This window comes from Brachyhypopomus gauderio, chromosome 10 (genome assembly GCF_052324685.1).
Source record: "Brachyhypopomus gauderio isolate BG-103 chromosome 10, BGAUD_0.2, whole genome shotgun sequence".
Taxonomy (NCBI): Eukaryota; Metazoa; Chordata; class Actinopteri; order Gymnotiformes; family Hypopomidae; genus Brachyhypopomus; species Brachyhypopomus gauderio.
Window position 1 is genome coordinate 11,022,790 of NC_135220.1, and position 17,413 is coordinate 11,040,202.

Genomic DNA, 17,413 nt, shown 5'->3' on the forward strand with positions numbered 1-17,413 from the left:
TTCCGTGATGGGGGTATTATGGTGACACACTGCCTATTGGTCTCCTAGTGCAATATTATAGCATCACATCATTTAACCACAATGACCAGTGAGGTTAAAAACGTGGTGAAAATCATAAAATAATAATACAAGTCACATAGATGTCAATGCATTATTTTGTTTTCCTTTTTATAGAAAAATTAACATGGCTATTGATTATCTAAAGATATCAAAGACTACCTGCCAAACTCTCTAAATTAAGTTTAACAGTTGAATTTGTTCAGATCCGCGTGAAATTCATGAAGGTAAAGAAAACCTCCAGACTGCCATGATCACGGGGCTCTTCATCCAGTTCTCAGGAGTGTGAGCTGCAGGAACCACATATCTTCTACCACGGACAAACATGAACATTCATCCAGTGATGGCCAGAGCACTAGGACGTTTCACCACTGGTGTGACTTCACCATGCACACTGATGTGCGCAGGGCCCAAGATGTTATGCCTGAGCTACACACTGCACAAATGACATCACTGTTCACCGTTGTTTACTTTTCTGAGGAATCTCAAAGCAGTTTAATGTGCCAATATATGCTTTGGGGGGATCTTAATGTATAATTTCATAACTATTCCTGTTGGATTGAGAGCAGATCTCATCTTCCTGTTTCAGCAGCAGGCAGCTGTGGTGACATACTCACAAGCTCCATTTAGAAAGTCATACAACACAAAAAGTTTCTCTTAAAGAACTTCACACCAGTCCAGTTTGGTGTGCCCAGTCCAAACAAGCTGAGTGTAAATTGGTGGGCAGGCGCTTTGAAGCAACAGAAAACGTCACATTTTGTCTACCTGTGACAAGAAACTCAGTCCCTCAGTGTGTGTGGAAGTCAAGCCTGCTGTCAGCACATCATCTACTGCTGGGAGATTTTAAAATGCAGGTCTAAATAAAGTTCTGGTTTTTATCTGGTTCTGGTGTATATAGTATAACAAAACGTTTTGACAGCCTCATGTGTACAGAGGTACTGAGCAATTAAAAAACACTGCAGCATTATATTTTCTCAGACCAGTCTCTACTTAATATGTTCCAGAGTTAATATGTTAATGTTAATATGTGTATAATATTTTACATCATACCTAAGCCTACTAGTCAATTTTAGTGAAGATTGTGTATTATTGAATACTGGATATATTCAAATATGCACAATGACTTCCCGGGTTACACTAACATGGATATTAAGACTCTAAACGACATACACACACATTATTTAATTCATGTTAGCATTTGCAGTTTCTGCCAAGCATCTGATTATGCACATATGCACTATGGGATTCTGGTCACACTGCTGCAGGCTTGTCCTGGGAACAGAGCCAGAGAGCTTCTCTGCACCAGGAGGTGCACCTGCAGAGGAAGGACCACTGACGTCCACCAGCCCTACAGCCCTGCGCCTCTCCACAAGAACCACAATCACTTCTTAATGTGTATGTGTGCAAAATACGAGAAGTTGTCCCCCCTCCGGGGCCCAAAGCGGACTCGTGAATGTCATGAGTGGAGACGTGGAGATTAACATTCATGAACATGGATGACGATGACTGATGATAAAGGTCTTTTGCTGCAGGGCAGCCACCACTCAGGTTGTCAGGGCAACAGGCTGGCACATGCTGGTGGAGATGGCATGTGTGCAGTGGGCACACGTGAGACTGGTGGAGATGGCAGCCGTGTACAGTGGGGACATGTGAGACTGGTGGAGATGGCATCCGTGTGCAGTGGGCACACGTGAGACTGGTGGATATGGCATCCGTGGACAGTGGGCACATGTGAGACTGGTGGAGATGGCATCTGTGCACAGTGGGCACACGTGAGACTGGTGGAGATGGCATCCGTGTACAGTGGGCACACGTGAGACTGGCCAAACCGTCACACTGACCAGCAGTCTGCTCTTCCTAGTATTACATATTTGTACAGTGTTGGTAAAGGCTGAAAATATTTAAGCTTGGATGAGTGTGCACTAAAGTCTTGAAAACACCTGAATTCTTGATGCATATATACAGTATATATAAATGTATAGTTCCCACTGGGATGATTTGGTAGTCCAAATTCACCAATCAGAGCCATCCAGTGCTCACCTCACCTTTTGCCTGCACACCACATCCTTACAGCTTGACACCTAGTATTAGATCTTAGGGTTTATAATTGACAAATTAAAAAACGCGCAATAAAAGCTGCGTGAAAGAGCCCTGAGTGTCTTTGGTGTGTGACTGAATGCTGTGTGTGTCTGTTATGCGTGTCTGACGTGTGTGTGAACACTGAGTCTGATGTGTGTGTGTCATTGGTGTGCTTGTCTGATGTGTCTGTCCAAGAGTGAAAACAGAACACTTCACAGGCGGGAATGGTGGACTTGGGAACCAGTTCAGGCCCAGTTCAGACCCAGTTCAGGCCCAGTTCAGACCCAGTTCAGGCCCAGTTCAGGCCCAGTTGAGGACCAGTTCAGGCCCAGTTCAGGACCAGTTCAGGCCCAGTTCAGGATCAGTTCAGACCCAGTTCAGACCCAGTTCAGGCCTAGTTCATGAGAGTAAGGAGGGGGAGCAGACTACAGCAGTGTCACCTCCAGGTGGAGGAGCAAAAGAAAGTGATTGTGGGTAAATAAACAGGAATGAACATCCCAGTGCCAGTACCTCCACCCCAACAACCTCCACCCCAAAAACCTCCACCTCAACAACCTCCACCCCAACAATCACGTTCTGAATACAGATGAGAGGATTACCATCATCAGAAATATTACAGAATGTCAAATGCAAGGTCAAATATAAACGTTTACAAATGTAATTCTTCACAGTTTTACACTGTTTCACATTTCTTCATATCATTTCGTATTGTTTAATGTTGTTTTGTTTTCAATTTTGTATTGTTTCACATTCTCATGTTTTTAAGACACGAGTCTCAGACTGCAGGATGGATACAGCTAGAAACACTGGGAGAAATCAGAGCAGTGGATGATGACAGCTCATTTGCATATGCTGCTTTTCAGGAATGCAAATTAAGACTGGAATTAAACACACGGGCTCCGCTGCATTACAATGCAATTCACACATTCATATTCATTAGCAAGCAGTATTTATGAAATTGATTATTCTTTACTTCTACACTTTTTGTGCAGAGTGCAGCTCACATGAGATTAAGAATGCGATTGCTTTGCAGTCCCTGAAAAAAAGAGTGAAAGAGTGAGTGAGTGAGTGCCCCCCCCCCCCCCCCCCCCCCCTAAACGCGAGCATGTTTAATGTAGATTTAGCCCTAGTACGATATCTATCACACATCCAGGCCACTAGATGTCAGTATAATAACTGTTTCATAATTTGGAGAAGAATCACTGGACAAATGACGTATTGCTCCTTTACAGCCCCAACCAAGATCTAGCAGAAGTGTCCCTGATGTTCCAAAGACAGCAGGTTAAGGGACGAGGAGCAAAACCTCCATTCCACATTCTCAGGATTCATGATTACCAAGATACGGGAACAACGGCGAAACAAGGTGAACTATTTCCATTATTAACCCGAACTGCCTGAGACAAATGAGATTATTCAAAATGACACAAAGAAAGTGTCCATCAGGTGGCAGCAAAGAGTTAATGTACATGATTGGTGAAAGCTCATCTTACATATAAACTCTTATGTCATGGTAAACAGCACTAATTTGGAGTCAGTTATTTAGCCCTCACAGCCTGAAACATGCATCATGTTTACTAGGTTACTAACATACAGAATTTCACAAACCTCACAAATGCACAAATGTCTTCATAGTCATAGTAGACATACTATTCCATATAATTTTTTCTATCGCCATATTGTAAATGATATAGAAGATCTGGAAGATGGTCTGCGGTTTGGTACCCATTCCAGATGGATGCGGCGTGTGTCCAGAGATCTCACGTCCTGCTACCATCACTGCTGTCCATCACATCGATTAAAAAACCCCACACCACTGCCAAAACTGGGTTCAAGCTGTCACTGTGCCACTGAAAAACATCCACGTGACTGAGGACATGCAGAATGCAAGGAAACCGTTAGACTGAAAAATGGCAGTCTGATAAACGTGCACCTAAGGTAGCAAGGAGAGAAATGAACTGTTTGTATGTACAGTGAAGAGAAAATGTTGCTTGGTTTTGATGCTCCGTTTTTCTTTGCTGTTGGTTCTTTTCACATGGTCCCTTCTCTGCCTCTTGCTTTCTCTGTCTGTCTCTCTCTATATCTATCTCTCAGTTTCTCTCTCTCTTTCTCTCTCTTTCTCTCTCTCTCTTTCTCTGCCCTCTTTCAAACACCCAGTGCTGGGTCAGAGACATCCTAAATTCAGCTGAAATGAGGGAATAAAAGAGAGAGAGAGGAAGAGAGAGAAAGAGAGGGAGAGCGAGAGCAAGTGAGAGTGAGACAGAGAGGGAACGCGTGTGTGTGTGTGTGCGTGCGTGTGTGTGCGTGCGTGTGTGTGTGTGTGTGTGAGAGAGAGAGAGAGAGAGAGAGAGAGAGGGTGTAAGACAGAATAGACTGCTGGCCTTTGCTGCTTCAGCATGGGAAGGTGAGAGCGAATCAAATCATACGAGCAGCAGGCAGAGAACAAACGACAGGAGGAGAGAAGAGAGGAGGGGAGGGGAGAGGCGGAGAGAGGAGAGAGGAGAGGCGGAGAGAGGAGAGGGGACGACTGCTCAGAACCCTCTCCGCCTCCATCAGCATGGCTGCAGCCTGCCTCCCTGCCCGTCGCTGGAGGAGTGTGTGTGAGACAGGACAGGTAGCGCGCCTCTACACGCAGTCCACGTCTTCCTGTGACTCATCTCCCACGAGCGGCTGGCGCGCTCCCCACACCTAGAGCACCGCAGAGCCCCGGAGCTGCAGTGGGCCGGACGGGACGGCGTGGGGCGGGCGGCGGGATGCCCCTCTCCCTGCTCCCAGCCTCGGCACACGCGGGTAAGTTCTGGAACAGCGCCCCCCTTCTCCTGCACACGATTAAAGTCCGGCTTTTATTTTATTTTTTTGGTGCAAAGTTTCTTGCGTCTTAATCCGTGCGGGATCTGTAGAACGCTGGCGCTGCGCTTGGCAGGTACGCGCAGCTCAGCCACTGCACACAGAGAGTTGGGAGCTGGGGGCATTTCTGCCGACCGCAGCCCACCAGCGTCCAGAGGGGTCATCCTGACATCTACGCCTGGCGCAACTGTGCATGTTGACACCCAGCTGCAGGCTGTGTGTGTGTGTGTGTGTGTGTGTGTGTGTGTGTGTGTGTGTGTGTGTGTGTGTGTGTGTGTGTGTGTGTGTGTGGGGGGGGTCTGCAGGTGGGGGAAGGGCTGGGCACCTCAGTTATTGCTGAAACAGAATAAATGTGATGAGGCTTTTCCCACTGCAGCCATAGTGTTTAATATATTCCTTACAAATATCCCCCACCCCCATGGTACATAGCCTTAATGCATCTCTCTCTCTCTCTCTCTCTCTCCCCCCTCTTTCTCTCCTCCTTTCTCTTGCTTATTCTCACACTTTGTACTCTCTTGCTTTCTCTGTCTCTCTTCATTTCTCCCTCTCTGTTCTTTGATTAAAGTTTCTCTCTCCTCCATTTCTTTCCTCTCAAGAAACACTGACCACTGTCAGTTTATCAGTGGTCATTGATTCATCTGCTCTTTAAGATTTAATGAAGTCGTTTGTGTTAATGTATACATGATCTACATGCCTAAGGTGGCCTGCATTAAAGAGAGTGAGAGGAACCCTGGATTAGAGTGAGAGGGTGAGAGGGACCCTGTGTTAGAGTGAGAGAGTGAGAGGGACCCTGGGTTAGAGTGAGTGAGAGGGTGAGAGGGACCTTGTGTTAGAGTGAGAGGGTGAGAGGGACCCTGGTTTAGAGTGAGAGGGTGAGAGGGACCCTGTGTTAGAGTGAGAGGGTGAGAGGGACCCTGGATTAGAGTGAGAGGGTGAGAGAGACCCTGTGTTAGGGTGAGAGGGTGAGAGGGACCCTGGGTTAGAGTGAGAGGGTGAGAGGGACCCTGTGTTAGAGTAAGAGGGTGAGAGGGATCCTGGATTAGAGTGAGAGGGTGAGAGGGAGCCTGTGTTAGAGTGAGAGGGTGAGAGAGACCCTGTGTTAGGGTGAGAGGGTGAGAGGGACCCTGGATTAGAGTGAGAGGGTGAGAGAGACCCTGTGTTAGGGTGAGAGGGTGAGAGGGACCCTGTGTTAGGGTGAGAGGGTGAGAGGGACCCTGGTTTAGAGTGAGAGGGTGAGAGGGACCCTGTGTTAGAGTAAGAGGGTGAGAGAGACCCTGTGTTAGGGTGAGAGAGTGAGAGAGACCCTGTGTTAGGGTGAGAGGGTGAGAGGGACCCTGTGTTAGAGTGAGAGGGTGAGAGAGACCTTGTGTTAGGGTGAGAGGGTGAGAGGCAAGATTGTTTGGCCCAGTGGTGGCGGCAGATACAGATATCTGAACCCATGACATAAAGACACTTAGAGATGACCAAGAATCATCTTTTCTCTCCCCCTCCTGTCTCACATTCTCTCTCTCTCTCTCTCTCTCTCTCTCTCTCTCTCTCTCTCTCTCTCTCTCTCTCTCTCTCTCTCTCTCTCCCTCTCTCTCTCACTCTCTCTCTGCACTACCTTCTCTGCACACTTTCTCTTAGCTTATCCTTCTGAATCATCTATATTTGTGCAGAGTGCACAGTTTCAGTTACAACTGAATTTCTACCAATTCACTTTTTTGTACAATTGCCTGATTTCATATTTCACTATTCATATCAGGGTTTCCTCCCCCTAGGAAGTAGGAAGGTTTGACTCCATTGTAATTATCAATCCTATATTGGCATCTGTATCAGTCACCTCATTTATAATGGCACATTTACTTTGCCTGTTTCCACAAGGGAGGTCTGATAATAATTTATCTGATTATTATGCTACAATGATTTTTCATTCTGAAGGGAAACTTGCTCATCAGTATTCACACGTACAGCTAGGTGCAGCACAGACCGAGCTGTTGGCTCGCACTCCAAACGTGTGTGCCACGCCGGTGCCCTTCAGGTGTACCCATCAGACCTCACTTCTTCCTTTCTCCGCAGATGTAACAGTGTGGCCCATCAACCCGATGTCTCTCCTGTTGTCCTGCTGAGCCAGTTGCCCTGGAGATGGGAAGACGGGCAGCCGATCCGACCACTCCCGTGCCGGTGCTGGGTGTGCCGGCCCTGGGAGGTGTGCGCGGTTGGCGGAGTTCTGGTGGAGGGGCGGGCGGTGTGGCCGCTCTCACGTGGACTCACCAGTGTAACGTCGCCGTGCAGACGTCTCCGGCTATGCGCAGCTGTCAGTCATACGCGGAGACCTCACAGACAGACAGCTCAACCAGCCATTTAGAGAAGAGAGTGAGCACTACAGCCAATGGGCACGTCCCTGATGAACGGGGGACGGATGCAGAGGACAAGAAAGGACCAAAAAAGAGTGTTTTTGTTAAAGGAAGGAGGCTGGAGAGAAAGATTAAGAAGGGGGTGACGTTTCAGGGTCTTGATAAGGAGTTCAGTGAGGATGTGTGTGAAGATATCAAAGGTCACTGCTGCACTCGGACAATCAGAACCCACCCTCACCCGCACCAGGGAATGGCCAATGGCAAGCCGCAAGGGAGGAAGGACTTCCGCTTCACCAATGGGAGCGTGGTTGACTCTGAGGTTATGGGCGGGATCAGCAGTGACATCAGCGAGGGGGAGGAGTCAGCACAGGGGCGGGATAAATGCCGCCCCAAGCCTGCTGCGCACTCTGGGAAGAAGAGTATCTCTCCATGTTCACCGCTCCACAGACTTCCAGTGAGGATCTGCAGAACTTGTGGGGGCAGGCAGAACAGAGCGTCCGCAACTCCATACACGACCACCAGGGGCACAACTTCCCCCAACTCCACTTGTGCCAAGGGTCTTAAATCTCACCCAGCAGCCTCCGTCCTCCCAGGAAAGGACACGGGACCGCCGCTCTGTCCACTCGCCACCCCCACGGAGACATGCACCAGCCACAGAGCTACGGAAACACGCAGCAGGCCTGCAGACGTTCAGCCTCCTACCATCACCAACAACCACCAGCCCACGTCGTCTGCGCAGGAGATGGTAACGTTCTCTAGGCACCAGTCGGCCAGGACACGTGCTGACGTCACCTTTCCGCACGCAAACACACACGTGCGAGTCAGCCACGCCTCCGACACCTCGTGCCCACACATATACACGGCTGTTGTCAGTGGGTCCGAGGAGATGGGCGTGCACACACATTCGGACCTTTGTCCGGCTTCTTTTTCACACACACTCGACGCACCCAGACACCATTTGGTCACTGTCTCCACACACACAAACAGCACAGCTTTGACCCATACAACAACACTGCTTAACATACAGTCTAATCCATCTGGCATCCAACCCACGTACATACACCCAATGCCTAATTTAGCTGTTATCGAACACACGTACACACACTTAGAGTCTCATCTAACAGGGATTGAACCCACATACACACACTCAAAGCCAAATCTTACCAGCACTGAACCAACGTATACACACTTAAAGCCAAATCTAACCAGTATCAAACCAACATACACACATTCAAAGCCCAATCTAACTAATCTAACAACTGAACCCATATATACCCACTCAAAGTCAAATCTAACTAATCTAACTACTGAACCCATATATACCCACTCAAAGTTTAATCCAACTAATCTAACTACTGAACCCATATATACCCACTCAAAGTCAAATCTAACTAATCTAACTACTGAACCCATATATACCCACTCAAAGTCAAATCTGGCAGGTGTCGAACCCGCACACATACATTCAAAGTCTAATCTAGCATGCACTGAACCCACATACACACACATAAAGCCTGATCAAGTCAATATAAAACCTACAAACACACAGTCAAAGCCTGATCTTGACAGGACTGAACCCATATACACACACCCGAAACCTAATCTAACCTGTAATGAACCCTCAAACACACGCTCCAAACCTTTTATGCATCTTCACACCAATGTGGACTCACTTCAGTCTTCTAACCCAGTCCAGCAATACAGCCGCCATAAAACTGCTTGCAAATCCATGAACACGTCAGACCCAAATGAGCACTCTACACCAAAGACACGTAGCAGGGGACACCCCAGAAGCCCTGAGTCACGGCACACGGGCCCCGGGGCCAGGCAGGGAGGCCCTCGACATCCACCCGCGAGCGCTAAAGATCAAAGCTTTGTGTGCACTCATCTGAATTCAGGTGTCAAACATCTGAGCTCCTTACATCCCAACCCAGACGTCAAACTCTCAAGTGGTTTAGAAACCCGGCATAACGCTCATCGGAAATCTTCATTCTTCTCTCATGCAAATCCAAATGCTAAACTTCAAAGCAGATCGCAAATCCATTTTAACACGGATCCCAAATCCACCGGCAACTCAAACTCGCCACCTCGAAGCTCGTCCTCGCACACGCAAGCACCGTTCAAGACTTGCGGCGTGTTTTTGCACATAGACACACACGAAGACACACACACGTCCTCGCATCCTACATTTCCTAGCCTTCCTGCACAGACCAACATGCCAACAGAAACTCGTTGTGGTCTCCTGCACATTGACACACCAACAGAACCTCAACACAGCCTCCCACACGCCAACATGCGTTTGGAAACCCTCGGGACATTAGAAACCCAAAATGGTTCGCATTCCAACCATCAGCATGGTTCCTACACATCCGCCCATCCACCGGTCCATCCCAGCTCCGTGCCTGTTCCTCACCTGCACCCTGACACCACGGAACGCCATCCAACCCAGGCGGAAACTCCTCGAGCAGAGGTGGAGGTTTCTCCATCCAGACCACAGCCCTCTAAAGCAAGCCTTAACCACCCGGCAGACACGTCTGACCCTCCCGCTCATACACACTCTCCTCCCTTTGACACGGAGGCCAGCACTAATTTAGTAGCCGTTGCGGAGGTGCTGAGTAACAGACTTTGTGAGTTGTCAGCACTGTCTGCAGGCTCTGCCAGCGTCTGTAAGGCAGCGGCGCTGAAGCCTGTGACTGATGCAGACTGGGGCAGCAGAAATGCAGGAGGCCACAGGACGGAGGAACGCTCTGAACGCGAACACCACCCCGACGCCATGACCTCGCCCTGGCGGAGGGGCCACGTGACACACCAGCGGGCCACGCCTCCGCCTTTCGCCAGTCCCCTGGCTCCTGCGGCATGGAGCGCACCCTGTGCGTCTCACGTGCAGACGCCCTGCACGTCTCACGTGCCCACGCCGTGCCGACCTCCCATACCAGCCAGCTCCCCCCCGCCGCATCCAGCATTTCAGTCACTAATGGACGTGGCTGGAAAGAGAAGGCCGAACCCCGAGTGGACGCCCCGTCCCCACCTGTCTTCTTGTGAGGGGACTCCGTCCAGACGGCACGTGCCTGCGGAGCTGACGCAGGACCCCAGCAGTCTCGTTGAGCAGCACAGAGAGCTGGTGACTGTGTCCAAGGCCAGCCTCGTGTTAGCCAGCAGCAAGCCCGTCCCGAACGGACACTGTGCCCTTTTACACTACCACCCTCCTTCAGAAGAGCTGCTGGCACCCGCGTCTCCTGTCTGGAGCAGAGACCCTTACAGGAGACCCTCACACAACAACCAGGAGCGAATCACAACCTTACTCAATGTTATTCAGGACCTGGAGATGAACCACGCACTCAGCAAAGGGTGAGAGAGAGAGAGAGGGGGGGGGGTGGGAGGGAGAGAGAGAGAGAAAGAGAGGGAGAGAGAGAGGGAAAGAGAGAGAGAGATAGAGAGAGAGGGACTGGAAATGCAAAGATTATAAGGGAGTGTGAGCGGGAATCAAAGTGTAAGAGGAATACCGAATTCAGGGAAACACAGAGAAAAGCTTGTCAAGGTTTTTCTTCCCATCACGGCGTTGTTTCGTCAGCTCTATGAGACATTTCAGCACTTTTAACAGCCTCCTGAGAGCTTTTAGAAAGGTGAGTGAGAAGATGATGTCCTCATCTTCATTTCTTCCTGTTGCTTCCCTCTCTGTAGACGCAGATGTTTCAGGACAGGTCAGGACCTCAACGCCTGCTCCACCTGCCAGGAGACTGCATGCATCATTTACAGGTGAGTGGCACTTCACCAACTAACAGCATTTCCCAGCATGCTCCTGGTACAGCACATGTGCAGAGACCCTGACGCACACTTACTGTCTTTCTCTCTCTCTCTCCCTCTCCCTCTCTCTCTCTCCTGCTCTCCCTCTCACTCCCATTCTCCCCTCTCTCTCCCTCTCTCTCTCCCTCTCTCTCCCTCTCTCTCTCCCTCTCTCTCTCCCCCTCTCTCTCCCCCAGTGTGGAGTATGATTTCAGACAACAGGAGCGTGGCTTCAGCGAGGTCTTGCAGCCTCTGGACTCCCCAGTGAGGGAGACGCAGGAGGGAGGAAATATGGACTCACTCGCCTTCTTCATCTCCCTTCACCGGCACCGGACGTCCACGCAGCTCGACGTCAGTGAGGAGCCCAAGGTCAAGGGCGGGGGGCGGGGCAAGAGACTGTACAGGAAGCTCTTTGGTTGGCTGCCAAGAAGGATCCACAGGAAGTAGGTCCAGCTCTGCTATGTCTGACACCCCCTTCCCGAGACATTCCAAACGACTCCCCCCTCCTCGGTGAGGGTGGTTAACTACTGGAAGGGTAACTGGACCCCCCCGCATTGGTCAGACGGGGCCCGCTGGGTCTTTTTTTTTCTGGTTTGACTGCAGTAAGACGGAGGGACATCACACAGTGTTCAGTAACTGGAGGCACTGAAGTGAATTTGCACAAGGTGTTCCATCTCACAACCTCTCACTCTGACGCTTCTGTCTTTCCGCCTGAGTAGTGACATCATATACAGGTCATCTAGAGCTGGTGTAGCCATCATGACACTCACTCCCACCATGTCACACTCCAGAAGCAGGAGATAACCACAACAGCGGCTGATTTGAGGATTTGCCACTTGCGTTTGCTCTGAGCAGGCTGGGATTGTCTGTGGAGGTCCGGTTTGGACATACACATGGACCAGATGGACATGTTGTTCACTCTATGCTTTTAAACTCCATAACAATAAACCACAGATTTACGTGTATGCACTACAGTTGGTCATTTTGAGCCCTTGGGTCTTTGCCATAAGCTGTCCTAATACAAACACACAGACCCGACACCGAGCCACTAGCACGTCAGCATGTTAGCATGGTGCTTTGCTCTAAATGCATCAGCCCACGCGTTATCATGGCACCAGCCCAGTCTGAGGCAGTAGAAGGCAGTTGATCCAGCACTCTGCACTGCTCCTAGTGGCCCCTGAGGGAAATGCACTCATGTTGGAGGTCTCAAAAGCCCCAAACAATCTGAGGTCTTACAGCTAACAAAAGGATTCAGGCTAAAACGAAGTCATGCCGGAAGGGTTCACTGAGGCATGATAAAACCTCTATGAATTTATCATTGAGGCCATACATATTCATATTCTCTCTCTCTCTCTCTCTCTCTCTCTCTCTCTCTCTCTCTCTCTCTCTCTCTCTGAATCTCTTCTTCTTCTCATACACACACACACACACACACACACACACACACACACACACACACACATAAACAAGCATGTGCTGTGTTATAGAAAATCTCAGATAAATTTTTTCAGATTCTTGATTATTGCGGCAGTGCTATGAGACAGGATGCAGAGATCAAGCTGTCATCGTTATGGAACATCATAACTGTGTGTTGGTTGTGAGTCAGTCAGTAACATGAGACAGCAGTGTGTGTGTGTGTGTGTGTGTGTGTGTGCGTGTGTGTGTGTGTGTGTGTGTGTGTGTGTGTGTGTATATATACTCACACTCACAAACACGGTTCTGCGCTAATGTTTTAGAAAAGTGTGTGAAAAGTGTTACCAAATAAGAAAGCTTTAGAAAACAGGGTTAATAGTTTGTCGATTTAAAAAATGCAAACTGAATGAACAATAATGAATCTAATCAAATGAATATTTGGTTTCACCAGACTTTGCCTTCAAAACAGCATCAGTTCTGCTAGGTTCACTAACACACTTGTAGGAACTTGGCAGGAAGGTTGTACCAAACATCTATAAGAATTAACCACAGATCTTCTGTGGAAACAGGCTTTCTCAAACCCAGACTCTATGTAATGCCAGACAGACTCGTGATGTTGAGATCATGACTCTGTGGAGGCCATGTCATCACTTCTAGGACTCTTTGTTCTTCTTTATTCTGAATATACTATTTAATGACATTGGTGGTATGTTTGGTATAGTTCTCCTGCTGCAGAATAAATTTGGGGCCAATCAGATTTCTCCCTGAAGGTACTGCGTGATGGTTACAGCGTTGAGGACACCATGAGTCCTGACCAAATCTCCAGCTCCATTTGCTGCACTGCAGTCCCAAACTTGCAAGGAACCTTTACTATGCTGCACTGTTGACTACAGACACTCTTTATTGTACAAATGGCCAGACTTTTGACATACAAACTGCCATATTGAAAGACCTGGTGCCATTTTTCTGCACCCCAATGTTCTCAGTGTATAGTTGAGGTGCGTGGACTTGTTCCCACCTCAAAGGTACGCTCAAATGTTTCCTGGCCATAATTCTTCTATGAAGAATGCATCTGGCCAGACATCTCCAAACAGTCGATGGGTGTGCTGGATCCCTCTGGTTTCTGTCACGGCTGAGCTGATGACACAGCTGGACATCTTCTGAGAGAGAAGGCCACACTAGGTTTCTTTGTCCAACCGACGCGTCTACGGTCTTTAACGTTGTTCTTTGTGTTTCTTCAAAAGAGCTTGTACGGCACATCTCAAAACCCCAGTCTGCTTTGAGATCTTTACCTGTGAGAGACCTTACGGACTATAATTACCTTGTGTCTTATTGCTGTGCTCATTCTTGCTATGGTGTATGACCTGTGACATAAAACTGTCTTCCACAACCTCAGCTTTATAGCACTTTGTCTGTTCCTCACCCAGTTTAAGCCTCTTACACAACTGCTTCTGCTTCAGCTAATGACTATGTTTCAACCTGAACCTACATGTGAAAATGATGATGATCATAACCTGTTTGGTGTAATCATACACCTGAATATAATCCTACATAATCCCTGACTTAGTAGACATAGAATAACTGATGCTGGTTCGAAAGCCAAGGGTGGTCACACCAAATATTGATTTGATTTAGGTGTGAGTGTGTGTGTGTGTGTGTGTGTGTGTGTGTGTGTGTGTGTGTGTGAGAGAGAGAGAGAGAGAGAGAGACAGAGTTTTCAGTATATGTGAAATACACACACTATGCATTCAAGGGCCAGCTCTTTCAGTTCAACTCAATTCAGTTCAATTCAATGGTGCTGTTTTGCTTTCTCTCTCTGCCTCTCTCTCCATCCTCACACATGTATCTTGAAGTCTTTTCTCTGTCTGCCTCTGTTTCTTTCACCAGCAGTAGCTCTACCTCCCTGTCCATCTCTGTAAATGAACTTGGTTGAATGAGTCAGACACACCGGAGACAGAGCCAAGCAAAAGAGCAGGTTCTCCAACACATAAACTAGAGCAGGATTCTCCAACACATACACTACAGCAGGGTTCTCCAACACATACACCAGAGCAGGGTTCTCCTACACATAAACTAGAGCAGGGTTCTCCTACACGTAAACTAGAGCAGGATTCTCCAACACATACACTACAGCAGGGTTCTCCAACACATACACCAGAACAGGGTTCTCCTACACATAAACTAGAGCAGGGTTCTCCAACACATAAACTAGGGCAGAGATCTTCTTAAAAAAAAACTAGAGCAGGGGTCTCCAACACATACACTAGAGCAGGGTTCTCCAACACATACACCAGAGCAGGGTTCTCCTACACAGAAACTAGAGCAGGGTTCTCCAACACATAAACTAGGGCAGAGATCTTCTTTAAAAAAACTAGAGCAGGGGTCTCCAACACATACACTAGAGCAGGGTTCTCCAACACATACACCAGAGCAGGGTTCTCCTACACATAAACTAGAGCAGGGTTCTCCTACACATAAACTAGGGCAGAGATCTTCTTAAAAAAACTAGAGCAGGGGTCTCCAACACATACACTAGAGCAGGGTTCTCCTACACATAAACTAGAGCAAGGTTCTCCCACACATGCACCAGAGCAGGTTTCTTCAACACATACACCAAAGCAGTGTTCTCCTACACATAAACTAGAGCAAGGTTCTCCAACACATAAACTAGAGCAGGGTTCTCCTAGACATGCACTAGAGCAGGGTTCTCCAACACATAAACTAAAGCAGGGTTCTCCTTCACATAAACTAGAGCAGGGTTCTCCTTCACATAAACCAGAGTAGGGTTATTCAACACATACACCAGAGCAGGGTTCTCCTACACATAAACTAGAGCAGGGTTCTCCTAGACATGCACTAGAGCAGGGTTCTCCAACACATAAACTAAAGCAGGGTTCTCCCACACATAAACTAAAGCAGAGATCTTCTTCAAAAAAACTAGAGCAGGGGTCTCCAACACATACACTAGAGCAGGGTTCTCCCACACATGCACCAGAGCAGGTTTCTCTAACACATACACCAGAGCAGTGTTCTCCTACATATAAACTAGAGCAGGGTTCTCCAACACATAAACTAGAGCAGGGTTCTCCTAGACATGCACTAGAGCAGGTATAACCAAATGGCGGACCGCGGTCCGGATCCGGACCCGAACGCCGTCCTGTCCGGACCCAATCACATTCCTGATTAACTGGATACGGACCCAAATGCCAAAAAAATTTTAACGGGAGACTATATTTTAAACCGGAGAATTTATTTTCAGACGAGTGTTACGTTCACCACCCATTTGAGTGTTACGTTCGCCAACCCCCCCCCCGCGGGACCGCGGAAAGATTTAATTGATTACCCATGCACTAGAGCAAGGTTCTCCAACACATAAACTAAAGCAGGGTTCTCCTTCACATAAACCAGAGCAGGGTTCTCCTTCACATAAACCAGAGCAGAATTCTCCTTCACATAAACTAGAGCAGGGTTCTCCAACACATACACTAGAGCAGGGTTCTCCTACACATGCACCAGAGCAGGGTTCTCCTACCCATACACTATAACAGGGATCTCCTACACATGCACAGACACCCCGTATATCAACAGTTCAATGCAAACATACACACACTACCAATATACACACATTTCGCATCCCAAAATATCCACAAAACCATTTCAAAGTACCCTTACATACAAACACACTGCCTGAAATCACTGTGTTTGTCTTTTCTTTCCTCTAAACTCCTTCACAATACTGTAACTTGTTTAATTTCTCATTACATTCCCTCCAGTGATTCTATCTGACAGTAAAGTGAGATAAACTGTGATCATGTGTAGCAGGAGAACCTGAGTCAGGACGCCACGTGTGTGTTTGACTGTACTGATGCCATTGCCTTGGATGGAACCGTCTGAGCGGTTCAATGCAATAAACTTCACCAAAAGCATAAAGCCATAGGCTGCTGCCAAACAACACTGATGTGATGTGATGGGTGTTTATAGTGGCAATGTGAAGAACCAGCACGGAAAGATGGAGAGGTTGTACACCATGGGGGCTAGATACAGAATGAAAGTGTGCATATAAAAAAATCAACAAGGGTTATTCAATACATTCACAAGAAGGGGAAAGGGGGAAGAGTCTATAAATGTAATCAAAATGGCGCAGTTACAGAGGAGAAATTTAATTCACATGAAAACCCACGCAGACAGAAAGGAAGATGTTTGAACTAGTGAGTGAGATTATATGTAGGTGGATGGAGGAAAACTGTCAGAGTGTAAGCAGAGCTGGGGAGCTGAGGGGGCGGGGCCATTCCTCTTTTTGTGATGTCACTTTACCCTGACATCACACGGACAAATACATGGAGGAGCTGACTCACTGTTTAGAATCTGAAAGCCACATGGTGGGAATTTGCTAGTGTGTCTCGTGCCACTAAAGACTGAAGAAGGTTTAATGCACTGGTTGTAGGGCTCCACCTCAGCAAAGTCTCTTGATAGATTTAAATATGAAATTCTAAAAGTGGTAAAGAAGCCAGTTAGCAAACTGCTAAACAGAAAAGCAAACAGAAATTCAGCAGCAAATCAGAACAAGACAAAGAACAGGAGACCAGTGTGTGGAGCGGCCAGAAACAAAACCCAACTCGTGCGGGAGGGCGGATCGTAGCGCAAGAACCTGCCACACAAAGAAACAATGTTCTCACACCATGAAGGGCTACAAGCCCATGTTGACCCCGTGGAGTGGCGATGGACATCATGCCAGCATGCAAAGGAGTAAAAAAACATTGATTAATATTGATTAATATTGATTAATATTGACAGCCAGAGCAAAAAAGAGTCAGAGAAAGCAAAGGCTGCCACAATACTGATGACTGATGACAAGGGCGTGTTGAACTTGACAAGATGATGCTGTAATTTGGTCAGCACTG

General features: G+C 47.9%; 1 protein-coding gene across 5 annotated transcripts; it reads left to right on the top strand.

Moving 5' to 3' along the window:
• Positions 1-3,363: 3,363 nt before the first annotated feature.
• LOC143525429 (uncharacterized) lies at positions 3,364-16,992 on the top strand. 5 transcript variants are annotated; one of them, XM_077019399.1, is made up of 6 exons: positions 3,364-3,499; positions 3,828-4,071; positions 4,228-4,923; positions 7,039-10,664; positions 10,998-11,072; positions 11,297-16,992. In XM_077019399.1, exons 4-6 carry the CDS (start codon positions 7,105-7,107, stop codon positions 11,544-11,546), a joined length of 3,885 nt encoding a protein of 1,294 aa, XP_076875514.1. In that variant the 5' UTR covers positions 3,364-3,499; positions 3,828-4,071; positions 4,228-4,923; positions 7,039-7,104; the 3' UTR covers positions 11,547-16,992. The 5 variants fall into 5 exon arrangements, with proteins under 5 accessions (XP_076875514.1, XP_076875515.1, XP_076875516.1 ...); XM_077019400.1 differs by lacking the exon at positions 3,828-4,071; XM_077019401.1 differs by lacking the exon at positions 3,828-4,071 and having other exon boundaries at positions 4,291-4,923.
• The last annotated feature ends 421 nt before the right edge of the window (positions 16,993-17,413 follow it).

What these genes read in the sequence shown, in the direction of transcription:
- LOC143525429 (XM_077019399.1), top strand. Translation starts at nt 7,105, where the DNA reads ATGGGAAGACGGGCAGCCGATCCGACCACTCCCGTGCCGGTGCTGGGT. An exon ending in AACCACGCACTCAGCAAAGG is followed by an intron (nt 10,665 to 10,997) that starts GTGAGAGAGAGA and finishes CCCTCTCTGTAG; the next exon opens with ACGCAGATGTTTCAGGACAG. An exon ending in ACTGCATGCATCATTTACAG is followed by an intron (nt 11,073 to 11,296) that starts GTGAGTGGCACT and finishes TCTCTCCCCCAG; the next exon opens with TGTGGAGTATGATTTCAGAC.